Genomic DNA, 24,513 nt, shown 5'->3' with positions numbered 1-24,513 from the left:
CAGAGAGAGTTTAGCTTGTGGTTCAGGCTGCTCATAAAGAAGGATAGGAGAATTTTTCCTCTCAGGAAGTCTTTGGATCTAGACACATGTCTAACGCCCTCTGTCACGTACCTTGTTTTGTCATACTCCAGCAGCTTGTCCTTGTGCTTCACAGCCCCCTCCAGACCTGCCTTGAGTCGAGACTCCTGGCGGGGGAGTATGTCCTTGCCACTTATATCCACCTTTCCAGAACTCTCAGTGCCTGAAATCCACAAGAGTTCATTGCGACCTGCACCCCATGCATCAATTTACACATCCACCTGGCACTTTGAGAATAATTTCTGCATAGACTTGCCTGTTTAACACCACACAAAGAGGGGATGGGGAACCTTTTCATCTGTCAAGGGATGCATTCCCTTGGCACATGGGTGGGGTGAAGCTGGTGGGGGATGCGGACCAGAGCCAAAAGTGGGCAAAGCCATCCCCCTTTCTCTCTTTCTCCCACATTTGCCACCCGCATAAAATTGGGCTGGTAACCATTTGCTACTTGCCGCCCACTTCTGATATAAGATGAGGAAGAGAATCCAAACCACTTCCTCTGCAGAGGAACAAATGCTCCATTTGGAGGGAGCAGTTTGAATCCGTGGCAAATAGAGCATTCATTTCCCCCTCAGCAGAGGAAGTGGTTTCAATCCAAATCAGACTTCTAAAGGTCTCTGATTGGCTCTGAAAGTGCATTTAGTTGGGGACCAAGCAAGTCACTCAAATAAAAATGGTTGACAACAGCCACCAAAGACTGCTGCAAGTGCAGCGTCCAACCCAGTCAGGGTTATCCAGAAGGAAGTGGCATTAAAACAACTTATGGACAGAACACTTTTAGCTACCCTTCTAAATAAAACTTAAAATACTCTAACCTGTGAAGGAAAGGATTGCCTTCTTGTAAATCTTTAAAGTTAGCAAAATTCCCTGATCCTGCAAACGAGGTCTGTGTTCAAGTCTCCCCCCCCCCCCGCCCCCAAATAAGCTACTAACCTGCCAGGAGCTTCTTCAACAGCTTCTGGCTCTTGTTGGAATCTCGTTGCAAGACATCCTGCTCTTCTTTTGTGCACACCTAAAAGAGAATGGAGAACTATGAGATCTGCTCTCTCCATGCAGGAACACATGGCCATGCAATTGCCTTCTACGGTTGGCTCATTAGCACCATCTGCTGACATGTATGCCACTTTACTACAGAATTATGCCTAAGGTGGCTCACCTCATTTCAAATGAACAATAAGTATAGCAATTAAAAAAACCACACACATTGGAAACTAGAAATAATCATAGTATCTCTGTGTGTGTGTGTGTGTGTGTGTGTGTGTGTGTGTGTATATATATATATGCAGGTTTTGGTGTCTTCGGGTGTCTTCCCGTGTAAGAGTCGGGGTGTCTGTGCGACGTTTCGACGAGGTCTCACTCGTCATCTTCAGGCTGGTGCTTTCGGCTTCTTGTTACTGGAACAGAGCAGAGTCTGGTGTTTGAGTTCCTATAAATACTGTTGAGGGGTGTGGTGTATAGCCTCCAACGTTCTGGGCAAAGAGGAAGTTCCTAGATTAGTGTGCCTTTTCTTCTTTTGTTCCTTAATTACTTGAGGGATATCTTGAGTGATTTCATGAGTGATATTCTGAATACCACTGGGTGGGTCATTAAGTGTAGATTAGTTGCTAAAGCTTTTGTGTCTTGACCTCTTGAGCTTGTGAAGAGTTTTTCTGAGAAGATGGCTGTGCTGCATTTAGTTGTGCTCTGGCTTGGCTTCGTGTATAGGGGCGAGCTGTGGTTCTGTGCCTTGTGCCAGCCAGATCTGTGTAGGGATTGCAGGGGGGTGCAGCATCCGGAGGTGCCACTATAGTTTGGCTACTGGATGGAGTCTGTAATATGTCTGTGGAGAGGGTCTGGTTTTGGGTCTGGTGTGGTTGATTGGTGACGGCGTTCTGTGTGCCTCTGGTTCTGGTGTCGGTTTTTGTGGGGAGGGCTAATTTCCAGATGTCTGGCAGGCGGGACGTGTCGTCACGCTTGTTCATGTTGTGAGGGTGTTTCTCTATCTCGATGGCTTCCATGATTATTCTCTTGTGGTGATGTTCCATGTTAAAGAGCAATTTGGAATCTGCAAAATTAATTTCGTGTCCTGTTTCTTTCATGTGTTGGAAAAGAGAGGAAGTTTTTTCTTCTTTTTTGACGGCATTCTTGTGTTCTGCGATACGTGCATTTATTCGTCTGTTTGTTTGTCCAATGTACGTGGCTGGGCAGACTTTGCAGGGTATTTCATAGACCCCTTGGTTTTCCAGCTGGATTTTGTCTTTTGGGTTTCTGAGGATATTGGCTATTTTTTGGTTGGTGCAGAAGGCTGTTTTGATATTGTGTTTATGGAGGATTTTGCTGATTTTGTCTGTAGTGCCCTTGATATAAGGAAGGAGGGCCATGCCATTGTTTTCTTCTGTGTCTTGGTTTTTGGGGGGTGTTTCTTTTTGGATTAGCTTCGTAACCCTGTTTTTCTGGTATCCATTGGCGATTAACACATTTGAGAGATTCTGTAACTCAGTTGTCAAGTGGTCTTTGTCAGCCAGGCGTTTGGTTCTGGAGATGAGAGTCTTGGCTACGGAGTTTATTTGTGCAGGGTGGTGGTGTGATTGTGCATGTAAGTAGCGGTTGGTGTGTGTTTTTTTCCGGTAGATAGTGTGTCCTAGGGAGCCATCAGGTTTTTTGTAGATTAGGACGTCAAGAAAGGGCAGTTGGTTGTTGTCTTCTATTTCCATAGTGAATTGTATTTTGGGGTGTAGGCTGTTGAGATGTGTGAGGAAGCTATCTAGTTTTTCTTTCCCGTGTGGCCAAATTACAAAGGTGTCGTCAACATATCTGAGCCAAAGTTTGGGTTTGTGTTCTGACTTGTCTAAAGCATTGGTTTCAAAGTGTTCCATGTACAAATTTGCGATGACCGGTGAGAGGGGTGATCCCATAGGTGCTCCTTCTATCTGTTTGTATCTTTGTCCATTGTGGATGAAGTACGTGTTGGTTAGGCAGTGGTTGGTCAGGTCCAGGATGTATTTGGGGGGGTTGTATTTGTTTCCTGTATTCCTGCATTCCTGTACCCGTGAAAATCTACGAAAGCATATATATATATATATATATATGCAGGTTTTGGTGTCTTCGGGTGTCTTCCCGTGTAAGAGTCGGGGTGTCTGTGCGACGTTTCGACGAGGTCTCACTCGTCATCTTCAGGCTGGTGCTTTCGGCTTCTTGTTACTGGAACAGAGCAGAGTCTGGTGTTTGAGTTCCTATAAATACTGTTGAGGGGTGTGGTGTATAGCCTCCAACGTTCTGGGCAGAGAGGAAGTTCCTAGATTAGTGTGCCTTTTCTTCTTTTGTTCTCAAACACCAGACTCTGCTCTGTTCCAGTAACAAGAAGCCGAAAGCACCAGCCTGAAGATGACGAGTGAGACCTCGTCGAAACGTCGCACAGACACCCCGACTTTTACACGGGAAGACACCCGAAGACACCAAAACCTGCATTCCTGTACCCGTGAAAATCTACGAAAGCATATATATATATATATATATATATATATATATATATATATATATATATGAATGAATGAGATCAATTTATACAACCAATATATAAAACAATACAAGTAGCTAACCAAATTTAATAGCATAAACTGAACAGAAGACAGAATAATACTAACACAAAAATAGAATAGTAGCATCTAAAACATTGCCATATTCCAGATGAAGCACCTGCACCCAATAGTTTGGGTCCAAGACTCACAATTTTCAAACATCCAAAGACCCCCATCCTCATCTAGCCCATTATTCTTCAAATGGCCCATTGGTCAGAACCCAATACTGGGTCACAGCCTGAGCTAAGGTTGAGTCACACTAACAGCACTAGCACCATCTGAAAACATGATAATAAATTAAGAAGTGGGCCCACAAATACCTATTTGGGCCACTGCTGATTCCAGCCCAATGCTGTCTACACTGACTAGCAGTGACTCCACAAGGTGTCAAGCAGCATCCCCTGCTGTGAGCCTGCTGCTGACAGGCTGCCATCTAGATCCAGAAAATGAAATTTCTACACGCTATTAATAACACCTGTTATCAAGTGCCTAATTTTTTTCTAAGCACTGTGCATATATGAAAGGGTAGCCATAAGAAGATTCGAGGTGCACTCCTGTCTTTGTCTGCTTCCCATGGTTCCCGTTTCAGATTGTACCTCAATTTGTTAGGTGGGGTTAATCCGTTGAACTCCACCTTTCACCTGCTCCCTGCTCAATACCAAAATCCACCATGAGTTCTGAAATGCAGCTTCCATGACAGCCCTTGTAATTGTCCTGGAACTGCTTCTCATGGTACTGGTTTATGAAGTTTCAAAGCAAGATGTTGGGACATTAAATCAGCTTATGTCTGTGTGGCAAACTATGTTTAGAATAAAACTTCAAAAGAAGGTCTAAGAACATGCATCCATGTCATATGAGAAGCAGCTCTCTGTTTGATGAGAGATTTAGATCTGAACAGCAAAGAGGGATAAGTCTTTCCTCTTTTCCCTGAGAAGTATAACAGAGATAGCTTAGTGGACTATACAGGATACTGAACAATACAGTGCTAACCTGATATAATTAAGCAAGGTAGAAAGTGAGGGGCACACAAATATATACAGGAGGTTGTTAACATACCAGCGTCCCACAGAATAAGCAAGGCCCAGAGCCTTCTTGCTCACAGACGATGCGCCCACATGTCAGACAGTTGTTGATGAGCTTGTGCTTCTGAGCCAGGCACTCGCAAGGGTGGCGCCCCGGGAGCATGACTGTCAGTTTGTCCTGACCTTCCTTCGTGTACAAATTGACGTATTTTGCCTTCTTCTTGCAGGAGGAGCTGCCACTGTTTATCTCCTGGGCCTAAGTTATGCAGAGGTGTTGCAGCAGGAGAGAAGAAAACACATTTCAGAGAACAACTGGAGTGAGAATCTTCTGAACTGGAATGCCTTATCTATTTTTCCACTTCTTTTTGACCAACATAAAGATTGCGGAAGGTTCCTCGGGACAAAACAACCTAATTGTTGTCCCCTCTTGCAGAGTTTGTTTGGTACTCAAGTTTTTTGTGCCTCGCCTATCAGGGAAGTCTTCCAGTTATCTCTAGCTTAACTTTATCAACTTACTTTATCATGCAGGACGAGGAGAAGCCATGTCATCTGTATCATTGAATTATCATTATAAGAATAGGGAATCGTGGCAGCAGACCTATTTCTGCCAAGCACCAGTGGCGTAGCGTGGGGGGTGCAGGGGGGCCGGCCGCACCAGGCGCAACATCTGGGGGTTAGGGTTAGGGGGCGCAAATCCACGGGTTAGGGGGCGCAAATCCACGGGTTAGGGGGCGCAAATTACTTGCCTTGCCCCGGGTGCTGACAACCCACGCTACGCCACTGCCAAGCACAGAACCATACAAACAACTTTCTGAGATTTGATTGAAGGATTTGTCCTATGCCTTCATGAGATACGAACAGATCTTTAAGGCACCCTACTTGGGAGAAAGAAGAGAAAGCTGGCATGGCCCTCACAATGCCAACAAGCCTCCACTGTCAGTCCATACACCCCTGAATACCAGTTGCTGGAAATCAGAAGTGGGAAGAGTGTTGCTGCACTCGGGTCCTGCTGATGGGCTTCCCAGAGGCATCTGGTTGGCCACTGTGGGGACAGAAGGCTGGACTAGATTGGCCATTGGCGTGATCAGCAGGCTCTTCTTTTGTTCTAACTTCATTTGTGAGGGGCAGAACTTTGTATTCCCATTGCCTTGAAAAGACCCATGAGTCCATATGCTGGCTGGCAGAAGAGGGGAGGGCGAGCAACACCCCCTCCATGTGCATCTGTCAGAAAGCTGGTGGCCAGCTGCGAGAGAGCAAGGAAACCAAAAGGTTGAATATGGGGTGGGGTGTCCATCGTATGAGTGTGGGGTGAGTTTAGTTAAGTGGGGAACCTCCTATGAGACAGGAAAGGATTTCTTAATGAAACTTTACAGGTGGCCATTGGAGAGGATGAAGTAAAGGAGCACCTAATTGGGATCTGGATTACATTTTATCAAATGGGTCTACTAGGCTTTCATAAAATGTACCAATACGATTTTTAAAATTGTACTTAAATATGCACAGGAAATTGCTTTGAACAAACTGGAAAACAGGGTGTGAATTATTTAATAAATTGTGTTAAAAAAAAAGTTAGTGCGAATGTGCAGAATCAAAATGGTGGGAAATTTGCAGACAAAAGCCTAATTGTTTGTTAAAGCTGTTGGTCACAAGTGTCCCCACTGTATTCAATAAAAGAAACAGTGGAATACTATATACATATTTCTTGTTGTGAATAAAAATCTGAACACAAAAACCAATGCCTCAACTATTTGGAAACAGTAGTCACTTCATCCATTTCAATGGCTTTATTCCTGTGATTTTTATGGTAAAAGATTAGGCAACACTTATTCAGCTGCCAAGAGATCTGCTGAGACTACAGTGCCATCCATCACAAAGGACCCTATGGAAAGCTTTCTAGGAGAGAGAGGGAGCTGGGCAGGCAGGCAACAAATACATTAGGGCCTGCTCTAGCTGGGCTATCTATTACCACCCGCCCTGTTAGAAGGATTCCAGGAGAGAAAGGGAAGCAGATGAAGACCACCTCAGAGTTTGATCCAGCTAAATTGTACCCTCTCGCCACTTTTAATGTTATTGCAAGTCAGCAAAACTTGGAAAACCGGGTGAGTGGAAAATATTTTTGAGAGAAAATAGCATGGACTGCACACTCTGGAAGACTTTGAGACAAACAAAGCAGTCTAAATGAGAAAGTATGCCATTAATCCTTTGCATTTTTAGCCACAGAAGAAAAAGGAACAGCACACACTGACTTTGCATATTTGTTTAAATTCTCAACAAGAAAAGTAGGTAAGAAATCAACAGTCAGAACTCCTTGAACTCTAATTTGGGCTTCAGGTGATTTCCCTTTTTAACTTTTCCTACTTAGGTCCTTAAAAAGCACGTAGAAAGAAAGTGGAAAGATTCTGACCACTGATGACAGATTTATTCGTGCATTCCATGATAAAAGATGAAACATTTGACTCTCAGAATAGCAGACTCCTTATCAGTCCCCACAACTGAAATACAATGGCCCCTTTATGCTCTTCAAGTAAAAAATTACAACCATTGCTTTTTTGTTTTGAAGATTAGGCTTCTGTCTTTGGATAAAGCACCCACAAAGTCAATCTGACCCAATGGTGGAAAACAAATGCACCTACCTTGGCTAAATCTAATGGTGTTTTTACTTCCTCTACAGGCTGTTCAGCTTCAACATGAACAGGTGCTTCCTGTTTGTTTCTCCCTTTGCGTCTTCCCCTCTTGACTTGGTCTCCTGGCCGAAGAACCTCTGAGCTATCTAAAAGAGAATGTACAGTAAAGAAAAATTCAATAGCTCCTGCCACTCCTCTCCCCTTCTCCTTGTAACATTCACTTGCTCTCTGCACCACATCACTTGCCATCAGCACAAGTCAATGTGCAACAATTTACCATCGGCACCTTTCATGAGGAGCACCAAGAACAATTCAGATTAAGATCTCATATTTTTCAGTACTGCAACTGGATTCAGTGGTAATCTAAAAATGCTGCAATCTTGCGATCAAAGAGTTATTTCTTTTACTTACTGCCTCATTATACTCCCACTTACCATCTTTTTTCCGATATATTGGTAAAGGGTCAGAAGTTGGCTGACGGGACTTTTGCCATCTGGCTACCAGCTCATCCACAAAGTGCTTCTTCTTGCCATCTGCCCCCTGGATTAGGTCAGTGACATAATCTCGAATCTCCTCCTCATCCTCAATAGACAAGATATATCTATAAAGGAACAGAAAGTGCAGAAGCTTGTAGGAGTGCCTTGTTCAAAAGACAAGATGAAGGCTAAATGCTTTTGCTACTTAATTTCTCAACATGCTATTTGTATAATGAGACTTCTAAGGGCACTGGGGCAAAATAAAAAACTAAATGAGACAACGTAGTAGTAAATTAGAGCTATGGCTGAATGCATCAGGAAACAATATACAAACTCCACACTCAGAAAGATCAGTGCACCCCCTTCTTATTGATTTAACAAAATTTATCTACCACTTGATTACAAGAAAACCTCTAAGCAGTTTACAAAGTATAAAATGAAACATTCTTGATAAAACAGTTAAAAGCAAGTATTTAAACGCATCCAAGATACCGTTAAAATCAACAGTAGCTAAAAAGAAATAGATACATGTAACTTCTCTACGTCTGAATAGGCTTGCATAAACAAAAATGTTTAAATAGGTACCAAAAAATGTACAGGAAAGGTGACTCCCTGATGTTAATAGGCAGGGAGTTTCAACGTATAGGCGCTGCTGTACTAAAAGATTGATTTCTTATTATTTTTTTATCCTATTATTTAAAACATGATTTATTATTAAGATTTTTTTCCTCCTAGTTAAAAAAAGAGACAAACAAAGCAGTGGTGCCCTAGGAACTGTGGTGCCAACAGGGCTGTCAGCTAGATAGAGAAGGGAGAAAGGAGCCATTCTAGCTTCTGCCTGTATTTTTAACAGGGTTTTGATTAGCAGAAATCAGCAGATGGAGCACTTTACAGGACAGATATATGCAGCAGCTGCAACAGCTGCCGTTGTCTTCACACACACACACACACACACACGCACACACACACATATATATAAATGGAATTTGAATATTACATCACAAAATTAAAAAGAAAATACACCACCCATCGGTTAACAAAAATATGTTATATAGAAAGTAAAATGTTACTAAAAAATAAATGTTGCATATACATAAAATAAAGTTCTTTCATACTTTGAGACTTCCGTCTCAGCGTGGGTCCTTTGTTTCCTTGATAACTGCATTTGTTGTAACAATTAACTGAAGATATATTGTCTACATTCTTTATACTAACTGACTGGCAACAGCTGCCATTGCCAACTCAAAATATCGGTATCACTCAATTAGGGCTGACACATGCTTATGCTCTCCCACCGTGCTGGGTTCCTAAGCCTTTAACTGCTCACAGACAAACAGAAATACATTTGGTTTCTCCTGTGATAAATGGTCATCTATAGGACCTGCTTACTTGAACAAGTAGCATATAAAATTGAAGACACATGCATGCAATCTACAGTAATCCTCTAACTAGGTTGTTGTTGTTGAACTATGGTAATTGTAACTTTATTCTTAGAATCATAGAATTGTAGAGTGGGATGGGACCCCAAGGGTCATCTAGTCCAACCCCCTGCAATGCAGGAATCTTAGCTGAAGGATCCATGACAGATGGCCATTCTTGTTTGGACTTTAACAGTACTTTTTACAGGCCAGGAGCAAAAGTTGCCAGGATTTTATTATTGTAAGTAAATAGATTTAACTGAACAGGACAAGCAGAAATTCAACAGGCCTTAGAATAACATTTTCTTTTAAAAAAAAACAGAAGATTTTCTTTTAGGAATTGTAAGTGCCAAAATTCCAAGTGACCAGAAGAGACTTTTTATGTATGCAACTACTGCTGCCTGGACACTATTAGCCCAGATATGAAAAGCAGGCACAGTCTCTTCCACAGAAGAATGGCAGATTAAACTGATGGACTATCCACAAACGGCAAAGCTGACCAGAAGAATCAGGAATCCCAAAATTTTTAATAATAATGGGGGAAATATACAATTTAACTTAAAAAAAATGTAAACAATTAAAATTATTAGTAGGATTGGAATGACGCTCGTAGTTAAAACTTGGACTATGGTTTTATTGGAAATTAAATAGAATTGGATTAACAGAGAGGGTGCAGAAAAAAAGTTAACATAAAGACCCACAAAAGCAGAGGGGGTTAGTCCAAGGGAACTTATGGAAATTGTTTTATTTGTTTGCTTGATGATAAATCTGAAAATTTAAAAAGTCATTTATGAACTTTACATCAATTTATTGCCATTCTTTTTGCTTCCTGCCAATGCATTGTGTGAGTAGAATCCAGATTTGTTAGGAATTGTAAGTCCAAAACCCAGGCTTTATAGCTATTCAAAACAAGTTCATGTGAAGACACCCATCATGATCTTGTTTATGCACTCTCATATTTGAGGGGAACAGGGATCTATATATATATGTATGTAGAGAGAGAAAAATTCAACAGGCCTACGTGTTTTCTGCTCAGTGGTATAAGGAGTAGAGAGATATTGTGCACACAAATAATAATACAGTGGTACCTTGGTTCTCAAACGCTTTGGTTCCCAAACGCCGAAAACCCAGAAGTAAGTGTTCTGGTTTTCGGAAGCCGAACATCCAATGTGGCTGTCAGCTATTGTTTTCGGTGCACCTGCACCAATCAGAAGCTGTGCCTTGGTTTTCGAATGGACTTCCGGAACAGATTAAGTTTGTCGCTTTTGTTTTTGCTATTTATTTTGCATTTCTGTTTTTGAGGCTTTTTCGGTTAATTTTTTTTGGTGACCATGTGGAACCCAGTTCAGCTACTGATTGTGTGACTGCGGAAATGGATAAAAGCCCCCGCATCCAAGCAATGACTATCATCAGTGCAGTAAGAAAAAAAATTAATTTTAATTTTTTTCATCTGCAACACCATCTTATTTATTTTATAGTACAGTACATTGATCATTGCTTTCATTTTATGGCACAATGGTCTCATTAGATAGTAAAATTAATGTTAAATTGCTGTTTTAGGGGTTGTTTTTAAAAGTCTGGAACGGATTGATCCGTTTTGCATTACTTTCTATGGGAAAGTGTGCCTTGATTTTGGAATGCTTTGGTTTTGGAACAGACTTCTGGAACGGATTAAGTTTGAGAACCAAGTTACCACTGTAATAATAAGACACATCAACTCCGGTGCCTGTACAATGGACGCTCAGGTTGCGAATGTGATCCATGTGAGAGGCACATTCGCAACCCACAGTGTCCGCAACCTGCAGCGCCGTGTCTGCGCACACGCAGGTTGTGATTCAGCGCTTCTGCACATGCGCAAAGCGCAATTTAGTGCTTCTGTGCATGCGCCGAAACCCGGAAACGCGCAACCTGAAGCATCTGCAACCCAAGGTCTGACTGTATTGGCATTTCTGCCTGTCCTACAGCTGCTATAGCAAGCATAGGCAAACTCCAACCCTCCAGATGTTTAGGACTACAATTCCCATCATCCCTGACCACTGGTCCTGTTAGCTAGGGATGATGGGAATTGTAGTCCCGAACAGCTGGAGGGCCGGAGTTTGCCTATGCCTGTGCTAAAGGCACAGGAGCCCCACCGGGCCTAGCGTCGCTCGCCTCCCAGGCGAGAAGGGGGCGCCTCGCCTCTCCCTGCCACAACGTCGGCAGCGCTTTCTCTCCACAACCACCGCTCGGCGAATCGACCCTTTCCCCCTTCCCTCCTCTCCCCACGGCTCACTGGACAAGCTCCTCGCCGACGTCCAGCCCGAAGCCGCCACGCAGCTGCCCCACACACCACGACACGAGCGCCCCAGCCGCGGCCTCCATCCCGCCTTCCGCCCGAGTTCCTCTCGGTGCTGGGGGAAGGAAAGAGCGGGTGCACCTTCTCCGTAAGCCGGCGGCAACTTGGTGCAATGCCGAACAATCTCGGCTTTGCAACTAGGGCTGTGCATCGATAGTTCCGGTTCTGAATTAATCCGGAAGAACAGATCTTTGGGTCCGTCTAGCAGTCGTCAGTGGCGCCGTCAGGTCCCAGGACCGTCTTAGGAAAAAGATCCTAAAGACGGCGGGTACTAGAAGACCATTACTTAGAGTTTAAAATTGCCCAGCTGTACCTCTCATCCCAACATAAGCAAAGTGTGATTTATCTAGGTGAGAGAGTGATAGATAAGGGTGAAAGAGACTTGGATTCTCATTTTCTCTAAGCCAGGAAGCAAACTGGGTGGGTGATCTTGAGCCAGTAATCCCATCTCATCCTAAACTTATCTCACAGAATTGTAGTGAAGTTTTTTTGTTGTTTTTTTTTAAGTGTGTGTGCCTAAAAAGCCCCAGCTTAGCCTTTCCTTTAAGAGAATATGCTGTGAACCATTTGTCATTTGGGATGTCTTTTTCCAGGCTTACACTATCCCTTCTGAGGAGGTGTGTCTAAAATTTTACCCAGTTTTCCAATTTTATTTAAAATCCTCATTGTTAAGCCAGGATTGCAGATGACATTTTTATTGTCAGTCCCATTTCTAATAATAGCATGACATTTTCCATTTTCATTGCCCCCCCAGAACTGAGAATGTCATTGATCCTAAAATCTCTTTACAGTGCTTAGTCATTGCCAATTCAAACTCTTATCAACATACATGTGACGTTATAAGAATGTATTTGATGTTAGTCATTTATAACGTTTAGATCATTTTCTTGCCGTTCTTCTTGCTTCCTGCCAATGCATTGTGTGAGTAGAATTCAGATTTGTTAGGAGTTGCGAGCCCCAAACCCAGGCTTTATAGTTATTCAAAACAGGTTCACATGAAGATGTCCATCATGATCTTGTTTATGCTCTCTCATAACAGAGATCCAGGAGGGAAGTTTGAAAACAAAGACAAGTGAGGGAGGGGTATAATGAGCTTTCCTATACTGAGTCAGACCATTTAGTTCACCACTGTCTACACTGATGGGCAGCAGGGGACATTCCCAGCCCTACTTGGAGGTGCTAAGGATTGAACCTGGGACTTCAGATACTCTACCATTGAGCTATGGTCCTTCCTGCTAACAGACAGAGCTGTTGCCTATCTACTTAAAAGATCTAAGGCCATGACATAAATTCTGCATAAAATGTGCACCTGCTAATTTGTATGTATAGACGCAAATGTAGGTCTCTGAGTACATTAAGATGGTGGCTGGCTGGGGTCTCATGGGCACTGTGCTTTGCAGCATGTCTATCAGCCTTGTCAGCAATGTGAAAACGTTTTTAAAAGGAAGTGTAGGGGGAGGCAATCTGGAGCCCCATGCAAAAGACTCAGGGCCACAATGCTCCAGGGAAGGGGTAGATATGTAAAAGTGGGAATGTGTAAATTTGTCTTCTGGACAAGCCCAGAGTTAGAAGAAAGTTCAAACATGGCAATTGGGTGCAGGAAAGAAAATGAGAGACAAAGAAATGTGGCAGGGGGAAGAATAAGATAAATACATAGTGAAAAGAACAGGCAATCGTATGTATAGATAATGAAGAAATGGAAGCAGAAAATTGGGGTAAAAATCCCACAGAAGGAGATGCCATTCTCACAAGTTCTTACCCTGGTGCAGTTCCAAAGGCTCAGAGTTCTGCTCAAGCAGTTTCCATATTCTGCAAGGAGGGGGGAAATGGTGCCCTGTATCGTGTGATGTTCCAACTGCCTTTCTTTTTTTTCCACATACACAAAGGAGACAGTGATCTGTGGGCTGAGCTGGCCTTGAAACCAGCAGCAACACCAGCAGGGGAAAAAGGAGGCCTCCTGTGGTTTCCTTCCCTTCATATATTTCAAAGCATTGCCTGTGCCACTTGGTAAAATGGCTGCACACCTCCTCTGTTACATATACAAAGAGTAACTGCTTGATTCGTGATTCACTGCTCTGAAGTGCTTTCTGGCCTGGTTCTAATCAGCCCAGTCTATAAAGCAATATTATTATTACGTGCTGGTGTGTAAAGTTCAAAAAGACAAAAGCATTATTTTATCCTTTTTTTGCCAATTTGTATCAATTTTATTTTGTGCATGTCACACATTGAGATATGACAGTACTTTTCCTGTATAGAATGGGCTATTGAAACAGGAGCTGAAAGAAATTTGGAACAAATGTATACATCTTAAGTAAGCAACATTTACTACAGTACTGTATTCATATGCTAAATGTAGCAAGCAAATTTAGACTCCAAAGTCATTTTAGATGAATGGGAAGCAAGTTTACCATTACCACATTTTCAGTACCGTGGTACCTCAGGTTATATACGCTTCAGGTTACATACGCTTCAGGTTACAGACTCCGCTAACCCAGAAATAGTGCTTCAGGTTAAGAACTTTGCTTCAGGATGAGAACAGAAATTGTGCTCTGGCGGTGCGGCAGCAGCAGGAGGCCCCATTAGCTGAAGTGGTGCTTCAGGTTAAGAACAGTTTCAGGTTAAGTACGGGCCTCCGGAATGAATTAAATACTTAACCTGAGGTACCACTGTATGTCTTAGTTCTACACAGCGGCAAAGGAAGGCAGCGGGCGGACCGTTTGGGCAGGAGAGACACATGGCTAGAGCGCACTGCAGGCCCTGCTGTGAGTGCCACCCAGCATTTTGTCAACCCCTCCCCCAGTGTTGACACCCGGGGCGGCCTGCACCCACCACACCCCCTTCCTCCACCCCTGGTTCTACCCCCCTACAAGCATATCACTACAGTCTGAAAACCACCCCGCTCTGAATACTCCTTGGGAATTTCACTAGGACAGAGCTTTCCAAACTTTTCATGTTGATGACACACTTTTTAGACATGCATCATTTTGCAACACAATAATTCAGTTTTACTAGCAAACCGCCAGAGGTTAAATTAACCTCTTTCCAGCCCTGGGAGGAGTGTGGGGAGTGTTCATGTGACACACCTGCACACTGCAGCCAACACACTAAAATGTCGTGACACACAATTTTGAAAGCTCTGCATTAGGAGGATAGTGGTGATTCTCTTCCTGTATTTAACTCATAGCAACCCGGTATGGTAGGCAATGTGGATAGATAGCCACCCTGGCAATATATTCCACATGCCAAATGTTTCACCAGTTCAGTAGTCAACCCACTCAACTATACTGCCTATCAACTTTGAACTGTAGCAGTGCAGTGCTTCTTTCCAAAATGGTTTGATTATTGTCTAGGGAAGGGTAGGTCCAAAGCCTGAAGTGGTCACTGTAGGAAACAACATGCTGGTATAGAAAGCATGTTGTCTAATCTAGTAGGGCTTTTCTTATCTTCCTTATCCGTAAAATAATAATGTGAGAGTTAGCTGAGAGTTATCAACTTGTCCAACACTATGTAGTGAGCTTTGCGGAAGTTCATCCTAGATTCCACACACACACACACAAACAGTACTAACATCCCTCTCTAGCATGCCTTGTGCCAGGTGTGCATTTAATATGTACACACAGGACAGAACATGGAAGAGAGACTGAATGATTGAATGAACATTGCAACTCAGGCTGATTTCTCAACTGCAGTCCAATTAAAGCTGGAGAGAAACTTTAGGTGGTGCACCAGGTCAACCAAATAAAAATTGGGCAGTGTTACATAGCGATGAAGTACTGTAGATCTGTTATGGTCTAAGAAGGGAATCCCTTTGTCCATGCAGGAACCAACATATGATATTTAATCTGTATCATTCTGACAGCACACAAAGATGTACCTCAAGGGTCCTTTTTTGAGTGCATGCTGTTAAGTTCTGATTGGTTGCCATGTGCAGGAGATGGGGCTTTCATAATGGTGGCCCCAAAACTAGTGTATTACCCCTGAATACCAATTGCTAGGAAACATCTCTATTACTCCCATCTTGAATTAGAAGGACAGAAATACAGTAAATTGTGTCATATTTGACTGTGCATTGTAGTGTTCCAACAATCAGTTTGTTTTGCTTTATATCTCCAATGTGTTCTCTCTCTCTGTGTTATAGATTGCCTATCTCTTCCTCTTTCAATCACTTTTGTGGTTCTGAAGGAATGTGTTGCTTAAGGGCAGCTCATTCCACAACAAGCAAGTTAAATACAATTGTTATTCTTGTAATCTTGTTGCTGCAGATTACTACAATTACTCTTTGGTAAATGGCACTAAAGTGCTCTAATACCAATTAAGTCCGTTTAACAAAATAATGGGAATGCCAAAGTGAGCTTAAATTGGCTTTATACCTAATTAGCTCAGCTGTATTTGGTTTTGAATGGAACCATTCAAGATGGATAATGGTAAGTATTTAGCACCTGTAAGGTTTGTATTCAGTAACAAGCAGGGATGCACACAGCTGAAATCAGGAAGGTGCTTGTACCAGCCTTAATTCATGTTTAACTTTCATTTATAGTTCTAGTTACAGGTAGGTAGCCATGTTGGTCTGCCATAGTCGAAACAAACAAAAAAATCCTTCCAGTAGCACCTTAGAGACCAACTAAGTTTGTTATTGGTATGAGCTTTCGTGTGCATGCAAACTTCTTCAGATATACTGAAACAGAAGTCACCAGACCCTTATATAGAGTGAGAGGGTGGGGAGGGGTATTACTCAGAAGGGTGTGGGAATGGGTGATTGGCTGATAGGTGTGGTAAACCTGTTGATGACTGTTAAGGACTGCAATTGGTCTTACAGGAAAAAGCAATGGGTGAAATGGCTAAAAATAGCTTTATCCTGTATAATAAGATAAGAATACAATGTCTCTATTCAGACCAGGTCTCTCCATGGTTTTAAGTTTGGTAATAAGTTGCAATTCAACAACTTCTTTCCAGTCAATTTCTGAAATTCTTTTGTAGTAGGACAGCTACTTTGAGATCTTGTATAGAATGTCCTAGAAGATTGAAGTGTTCTCCTACTGGTTGCTCCATCTTGTGATTCCCGATATCAGATTTATGTCCATTTATCCTTTGGCGTAGGGTATACGTGTCTAATTGCAGAAGTCTCACTGAGTTCAGCGTGGCTTGCTCCCAAGCATGTGAGAGCTTTACGTCTCTTGCAATGAAAGCACGGGTCTTGTGATACCTTAAGACTGACAAATCTATTTTTAAAAAATTGAATTTATATACTGCCCTATACCTGAAGGTCTCGGGACAGTTCACAGAACAAAACCAGAATATAAAATCACAATCAAAATAAAAACAACCCAAAAATGCCCCACCCATTTATTATGGCATAAGCTCTCATTGACTAGTGACCATTCCAGTAGATACATGAAGTGTTGTTCTAAGTTCTATACACACGATGGGGTCAAATTCCAATGAAATGAAACAAAAGATAAACTGTGAGAATCAGGGCCGAATTTAGGTCTGATGAGGCCCTAAACTACTGAAGGTACCTTTATAAATGGGGACCTTTATATGTCTAGCTGTCAACAACAAATTGTTTTTTTTTGTGTGTGTTGAATATATGCTATATGGTAATTTATGGACCTAATAGGTATCTAAAGCCATTTGAACGTAACAAAATATGTATTTTATCAAAGTAATTGTTGAACTGAAATACAATTAAGAGGTATATTAAAAACGCTGTTGCTGTATGCAGGTTTTATTTGTTTTTTTATCTTATATTTTAGAAACGTACATCTTTTTCCCCCTTTAATTATTTTGGGGGCCCCCAAGAGAGTGGAGCCCTAAGCTATAGCTTGTTTAGCTTATATGTAAATCTGGGAGAATACAGTTAAAACTTAAACGTATGCAGAATAACCTCAGTGCCCACCCGCTTTCAGCAGCAGTCGTGGGTGAGACCACAACAATTCACCCGCTGCTGAGCCACTTCACACCACCAGTGGGACAAGGCACCCGGCGTTTCGATCCACGCCCAAACGGTCAGATATCGAACTTGCAGGGCAAGTTCTGAGTCAAAGGCTTTGGAATGCCTTTTCTGAAGAATGAACGGCGAAGCGAGACCCATTCATCCCCCGCTGCGCGCGTCCCCTCCCCCGCCACGCCCACGCGCAGCGGAGCAGCAATTCTGATTGGTCAGGCCGCGATTCGGCGAAAGGAGTTACATGTACCAAAGTTCTAAAAGCGACGCCGTTCTCTGATCACAACGCCAGCCGCGGGTTTGCTTGCGATTGGTCAAACGGGTTTCCCGCCAGAGCCAATGGGAGCGGGGCGCGCGCGCGGGAAGGACAAAACTTGGCAGCTTGAAAGTCTCGGAAGCTAGAAGACTGCGCGGGTCTTTTCAGTTATAGCGGGCGTTGCTGCTGCATCTTGCAGTCTGATTCTGCCTTTGCGAGCGGCCGTTGCAGGATGGTGCGGACCAAGGCGGACTGCGGCGGGACCGGCGGAGCCTACCGGAAAGGTAGGGCAATAGGTTTTAGTGTACTTGAGTTTCAAACCCCTGTGCTCATCGTAGGGAAACCCGGCGTCCAACTTTTGCTCAGCCGTGCAATTGCGCCTGGGTGGTTTCTGCACGCTGTCATTCAGGCTAGAGTGTTGTTGTGAGAATGAAATGGAGCGAAGAGCTGAACCATAACGTGTCGCCCTGAGCATCTTTAGAGGAAGGAGGGCATTGAACTTTAGCCAAGTTGCTAAAGAGTCTTTTTTTGTTTTGTTTTTAAGTAGACGGGGGGAGAGAGTCTTGTTACTGGACCGGGATTTGGGGGGTGGGAGGTTGTTGGGAATATATTTGGAGTAGTTTGTCTTAAACCTGCTCGGATATTCGGACCGGCCCACTTCCTCCTGCATTCGTGGGGGCGCTGGCCGTGGCAAGAAAATATTCGAAAGCATCATTAGAAAAAACCTCGGATGTCTATGCAGCTTTCTAGAACTAAGCTCCAGTTCTGGAGCCAGGTGGTGGAGCCGAGACTTGCAGTACTCCTGCATTAACCTTGAAGCCCTGGGGAGATTTGAGTATGGCAAGTTGTGGGGTGGTAGGAAATGAATAATCTTCAGCGTTTTATGGTCCCAAGTGTTTCCTGCGTATTAGCTGTGTCGCAATCCTTACCGCAAGATTAGTTGGCATTATTTTTTTTCCTACTTGGCCATGGAAAAGTTGATGCTGAGAAGGACTTCCATAGGGCGGGATATAGGATTCGAAAGGGCCATGCCTTTGGCCAAGTGTCTTCTGCATGTTCCTTCCTATGTCGGCGGGCATGATCTTATTTCATTGCAGGTGTGATATGAGCTTCCGCTTTAAATTTCCTGTAGTGCTCTGAACACCTCATTTAGATACGTTCTGGAGCATTGTGAGATCCATTAAACTGTTTTTTTTAAAAAAAAATCAGTTGGTGTTGGAGGCTTAGAGCAAATATCTGCACTATAAATGCCTTATTGGAACCTCTGCAGCAACCTATGAGTTCTGTTAACTGGCCTAAGGTCAGTTAGTGAAATAATGGCTACATTCACAACAAACACTGAAAGCACCAGGATACCACTTTAAGCAGTCATGGTGCACCTCAAATAATTCTGGGAGCTGTAGTTTAAGGGTGCTGAGAATTGTTAGAAGACCTCTATTCCACTCACAGAAGTACAATTCTCAATGTGGTTTAACAACCAATCCCTCTTTACAATGAAGGCTGGGAATTGTTAGTATCCCTTTATTCCCCTCTGAAAGCTATAACTCTCAGCATCCTTGGCAAACTACAGCTCCCAGAATTCTTTGGGGGAAGCTATGACTGTTTAAAAGTGGTATTACAGTACTTTAAATGTATTGTTGCACACCACCCAATCTCTGAGCAGTTTGAGATTCCACGAGTTCCAGGGTTTGTGTTTGCTTTTGGAACGAGGCACAGCAGACACTGTGGTGTCTTTAGAATAAATGGTTTATTTAGATACAGTATATATACAGCCTGAGCCTACTGGGCACACAGCATCAGCACTCTGAAAGGGTCTTCTTTCTCCCATAGCCACAGTCTTGGATCAAAACAGGGCTCTCTCTTTTTAAAATATCTTTTTATTGGGTTTTATAAACAGGAATTATAAATGATACAGATAAATAGACTAAGTCTCATGTCAGTTAAAAACCACAGAAATGGCATAATAAATTTGCAGTAATATCTACAACATTTTTAGTGGTTAATGTACAAGTACTTGGTTCATAGTTTAAATAAAAACTATAACAACAGGGAAACAGTTTAAAACAGACAGCATTCAAAATCTCATAGCTAAAATGCCTAATCAGGATGCCTTTTGACTTTCTAACAGATAGTTGAGGGAGGGGACCCCACCCATTTGCCCTCTGGCACAGAGCCACTCCCCTTTTTCTCATACTTAGGCTGGATCTAGACACATCAAAGATGCATTTCAGCTTGCAAACTTTGTATGAGAAATCGGGTTAGCAAAAGCGGAACACCACAGTGCCATCTGGTGTCAGTGTTAGAATGCATAAACAACACATATAAAGTGTTTTTTTTCTTTGCCAATGTAGCTGAGTGCTTAGTGGGCCATTACCTGGCTGGCGTTGCTATTCCAGCAATTGAATCTCTGCTGGATCCAGAAATTAGAAGAGGGCCCAGGCATTCAGCCTCCCCTCCCCCCCAAACTCATAACAGTATGGTGTGAATGTGACCAGTAACAGAGGTGAGCCCTGAACTGGAGACTTCTGGACATGTTTAGCTTCTTATCCTCTCTGCTAGGTTGGCTCTTATGTGGATATCTAAATTTAGGGGTGGTGATTGTCGTAGGGCTTCTATTTGTGCTAGAGTAATGCTTGGTAATGGGGTTTATTGTTCTCCTATAGCTGTGCAGTGGTTTACTGTAAATGTGTAAGCAGTTTTACATGAGAAGTAAAAAGCCCTGTAGCTGGGCTGTGATTCCGCATGCCCTTTTCTGGGATTAGGCCCTGTTGAACTCAGGGGAACTTGTTAGTATGCATGTATAGAATAGAATTGCACGTATGGTTGGCACTGCAATTCAAGCTTGCCTTCCTGTGAAAGTTAGTTGGGGATCCACATCTCCAGGCATGTGCTATGTGCCTTCCAACCATTGAATTAACTACAGCCAGACCCCTAGGGTAAAGGCTTGTTGTGCTGGTATCAAGTAGAATCAAGATCTCTTCTTTCTTTGTGGGTGAAGTTCCTGAAAATATCTAACCCTTTTCTTCTCCTACAACCCTAGTGGTGGCTGCCAGGGCTCCAAGGAAAGTGCTGGGTTCCGGAAACGCTGATTTCGGCTCCTCTCCTACTTCACGGAAAGGTGAGCAAAGGGGTGAGGGCAAAAGGGTTTGAGTCTTGGCTGCCTTTTATGTGGCTTGGGGCATGTGTTGTGGATTACCTGCTTTAAAAACAAAAACAGGGATTCTCTGATCTCTGCTCGGCGACTTCCTTCGTCACATCTGGAAGCCAGCACTTTGGTAAATATGTAATGCTGCTGATATCCTAATTTTGGTTAACTTCTGACTGGATAGTGCTCTGCTGCACAAGGATTTGGTGTTTACCAAACAGGGCAGTTAATTCCGGAACCATTTGTCATGATGCAAGAGTGCTGCAATAAGTTAAAGGAAGGCTCCAGTGTGCTTGAATTCTCCAACTACAGAAGAAGCTGCTTTTGTGTTTTCCCTGCTCTGGCCTTGCATAATTTTAATTAGTGAAGTGAGGCGGAACATTTTCATGCACTACTTTCCGTAACTGATTTTCCAGTGTTGCATTTTTCCATACAAAAAGTTCCCATTTGTAAGTTCATTAGCAGCAGTGAATTGATGCCAACTGCAAATACAGAATAATACAAGCTTGGCAGTTTCAAAAGCATAGTAGCTTGAGAAACTTTGGTGCTGTGTCTACAACGTTAAGCTGATGAGTTGCATTTCTTCCCCTTTCACTGTTACTTCTTGAATAGTTTGTATCTGATGTGTACCATCCACCCAAGTACGCACTGAACCCAAGGAATCCATTGTGGTTTGAGATCTAGGCTGCTGTCCTAAGGCAGTTGAGTATAAGACAGACTGCAGTACTGTGAACTGTGGCATTTAGTGACTAAACTTTTATTAGATTATGCAGTTCAAATCATTTGAGTTTTGCTTCTGACAAACATGTTAGAATCTGGCAAATAGTCACATTAATCAGTGCTCTTTCGTTAAGACTTCACTGAAGATGGGAAAACCACCTGGCAGCTTATTCCTCATGCCCTAGGTTTCCTGTCTTTTATGCAGATTTCATTTTTGGATTGAAGCTTTTGCAGTTAATGATCTTGGGTGTGTTGAGTTCTTTATGATTGTTCAGCGCTGACGTATTTTTAACCACATTTTGCAGCTGAAAGTAGATATGCTGGTGGCAACCCAGTGTGTGTGAGGCCGACACCGTCATGGCAAAAAGGAATCGGGGAGTTCTTCACACAGTCCCCAAAGCATTTGGAGAAGGAGAACCAGGCGCCTGAAGAGCCGGGATGCAGTGGAATAGGAAAGCACAGAAGAAAGTAAGAAAGGAGATCTGCAAAAAATAAAACAATACTGCAGCTGGAAAGTGCAATGTGATAAGCCATGTATTCTATTGAGCTGTGAAACATTCCTGTGTGGTTTGCAGAACCCTTTTCAAATTTAGCTGTTGAACAAGCTGAAACAGGGGCTGCCTGGGGTGAAACGCGAAGGGGCTGCCTTGCACAGCACCCACCTCCCCTTGCCCCTGCTGAAGTCTCGCTTATTAAGGTTGTATGATTGTGGCTTCCGGTGAGATCATACAAGGCCTCTGCTCAATTTTGTGCCGCTCTCCTATGATCTCACAGGAAGCTGCTGCAGCCACTTCTCTGGTAGTGCTGGGGGAGTCTACTCATGGCGGCGCCCCTTGGATTCTGCTGCCTGAGGCGGCTGGCCCAGGCTGGCCCGGAGCTGATAAAAAGTTTGCAGTTTTCATCTGAATTTGCTCGTTTCTTAGACAAGCATTCCCAAGTTGCTCACTTGCAGAGACTTCTGCTTCCACCCACAGATAACAGGTTTAGCTTTAGGTTGCCCATTATCCATAGCAAGAAGGACCATTAGTTAAACTAGATCTTTGTCCTAATTAAACTCCCTTCCTCAGCATGACCATTTGGTAAAAGCTGTTGGGAATCATGGAGAATAGGAGCAAAATTTTAGGTTTTTAAGTTACTCCACATATAAAATACACATAAATTTTGCTTTGTTGCTTTTTATGTATTGCTCTTAAAATCACATTCATAGTTTCCCAGCAGAATTTAAGAAAGGCAGCCTTTTATGCAGAAGTGGGCTGGGTTTGATTTAAATGATTCCATACTAGGGAAGAAGCCTTTGGCAGTCACTTTCTGAGTCCATTGTCATGATGATCACGATCCTCAGTATGCCTTCCATTACAAAAGGAGGGCTGTTGAATAATCTTGTTAAACTAATTTGTTATCTTCAGTTAGAATCTAGATTCCAGGGGCTGAGCCCCCTGTGTTAGGATACTTTAATCCCTGCTAAAGGGCACTAGCTTCCTAAATATAGCTGACTTGGATGTATGGTATTTTAATAAATGAGAAACATGAAACATGAATAACTTGTTCTAAATAGATGGGGGCAATTGGTATTGGTAGCTGGAGATGTAGAATGTAGCAACTGATACAGGAAACTGTTCATAAAATCTCCAATGCTTTGCATGGCCCCATCTATTTGCATTCACAATGTTTTGGTTCTGGGATGCTGAGAATGCAGGCCATGAATTGTTCTGTCTAGCCTATTTCAAAAATAACCTGGGGTACAAACTTAAATGTTTGCAAAAGTGCCAGGACTTGTGGATTCCCTATAACATTTTACTATGTTTTTATATGTGCTGTAAGTCAGATGGACAGGTACAAATTAATTATTATTATTATTTATTATTATTATTATCATCTCAGCAGACATACTGCATCAGGCAAAACATTCTGACTGGCAGTTGGGCAGAATTACCTATCTCATCTAGAGCACAGAAATCTTTGTTGCCACAATGTTTGTTTTCTCCAATATGTAGCGGTACATTGACAACAGATAAAACATTATTGTGTTGATTTTTAATAGTTCTGTTAGGAAACATCTGCAGTGTGGTCATCAATATTACAATCTCTTAAATAATTTGAGGTTGTGACTCCTTGGTAATCTTGATCATTTATTCATGCCTGGACTTATCATGTTAATATATATTTTTCCATGTTATACGAAATGAAAAACTTTGAAAATAAGTTTTTTAAAACCCTTTAAATTGTTTAATTGTTTTTAATAAAAAGAAAAAAGGTATATCACTATAGGAGTTAACAATTCCATATATACTTATCTAATATATAAATAAACCACTGTACGGTTGATTTTTTTGATGATAAAAATCTCTCCTCTTCACAGAGCTCGCCCATTGTCTCCTCATCCTGCTGAAGACGGTTCACCTTCTGAAGATGATCAGATGTGATCAGATGCCTTGCCTCTTCTTCTGACAGATCTTGCCATGCTCAATGTTTGTGGCAGCTTTGTGTGTAAATCTGTATATATTGCATGTGTTTTGGTTTGAGTACAGGTCTCTAAAAGCCTAGCATGCTGTTTTGTTTACTAAAATAACCTAAAACTTGAATGACTGTAAGGGAATTGAGAAAACTAGTATTTTGTGGGAGCTTAGCTACCAATCGAGCATTGCAGTGTTGAGTAAGTAGTAATCATGGGGTTTGTGTTGAATGGTGTGGTTTACGTCTTTCTGCACTCCCTAAAGTTCTGTGCCATATGAGTGTTGAAATTGACTGTATTACCTTTTTAAAAAACCTATGTTTGTATTTTGATGCAATTCATTACCTTGAGTTGATATGACTTGGCCTCTCTTTCTGAGTGTTCGAGAAGGGTGAAACTGAAACTCCAGCTATTTAAACTGGGAACACCAAAAAGCATAATTTGTAATAAAATCATTTGTAATAAAATAACTTCCTGAGTTTTCTA

The 24,513-nt window shown here is 42.4% G+C and overlaps 2 protein-coding genes across 2 annotated transcripts in view; one reads left to right on the top strand and one right to left on the bottom strand.

Annotated features, from left to right (window-relative positions):
• The window catches only part of TRIP4 (thyroid hormone receptor interactor 4), a 46,073-nt gene extending 34,485 nt beyond the window's left edge, over positions 1 to 11,588 (bottom strand). The window contains exons 1-6 of the mRNA XM_082198531.1: positions 11,448 to 11,588; positions 7,716 to 7,882; positions 7,291 to 7,427; positions 4,692 to 4,913; positions 1,012 to 1,090; positions 112 to 241 (exon numbers count right to left, since the gene is read on the bottom strand). Of these exons, the coding sequence (XP_082054657.1) occupies positions 112 to 241; positions 1,012 to 1,090; positions 4,692 to 4,913; positions 7,291 to 7,427; positions 7,716 to 7,882; positions 11,448 to 11,536 (824 nt within the window). The 5' untranslated portion in view covers positions 11,537 to 11,588. The remainder of the gene's footprint in view (positions 1 to 111; positions 242 to 1,011; positions 1,091 to 4,691; positions 4,914 to 7,290; positions 7,428 to 7,715; positions 7,883 to 11,447) is intronic.
• A 6,164-nt stretch (positions 11,589 to 17,752) lies between these two features.
• Positions 17,753 to 24,513, top strand: PCLAF (PCNA clamp associated factor). The gene is made up of 4 exons (XM_082198918.1): positions 17,753 to 17,994; positions 20,751 to 20,828; positions 21,881 to 22,043; positions 23,935 to 24,513. Exons 1-4 carry the CDS (start codon positions 17,943 to 17,945, stop codon positions 23,996 to 23,998), a joined length of 357 nt encoding a protein of 118 aa, XP_082055044.1. The 5' UTR covers positions 17,753 to 17,942; the 3' UTR covers positions 23,999 to 24,513.

Source organism: Podarcis vaucheri (assembly GCF_965113315.1).
Source record: "Podarcis vaucheri genome assembly, chromosome: 14".
Taxonomy (NCBI): Eukaryota; Metazoa; Chordata; class Lepidosauria; order Squamata; family Lacertidae; genus Podarcis; species Podarcis vaucheri.
This window is presented reverse-complemented; position numbering and strand designations above follow the sequence as displayed.

What these genes read in the sequence shown, in the direction of transcription:
- PCLAF (XM_082198918.1), top strand. Translation starts at nt 17,943, where the DNA reads ATGGTGCGGACCAAGGCGGACTGCGGCGGGACCGGCGGAGCCTACCGG. An exon ending in CTCTCCTACTTCACGGAAAG is followed by an intron (nt 20,829 to 21,880) that starts GTGAGCAAAGGG and finishes CACATTTTGCAG; the next exon opens with CTGAAAGTAGATATGCTGGT. An exon ending in ATAGGAAAGCACAGAAGAAA is followed by an intron (nt 22,044 to 23,934) that starts GTAAGAAAGGAG and finishes TCCTCTTCACAG; the next exon opens with AGCTCGCCCATTGTCTCCTC.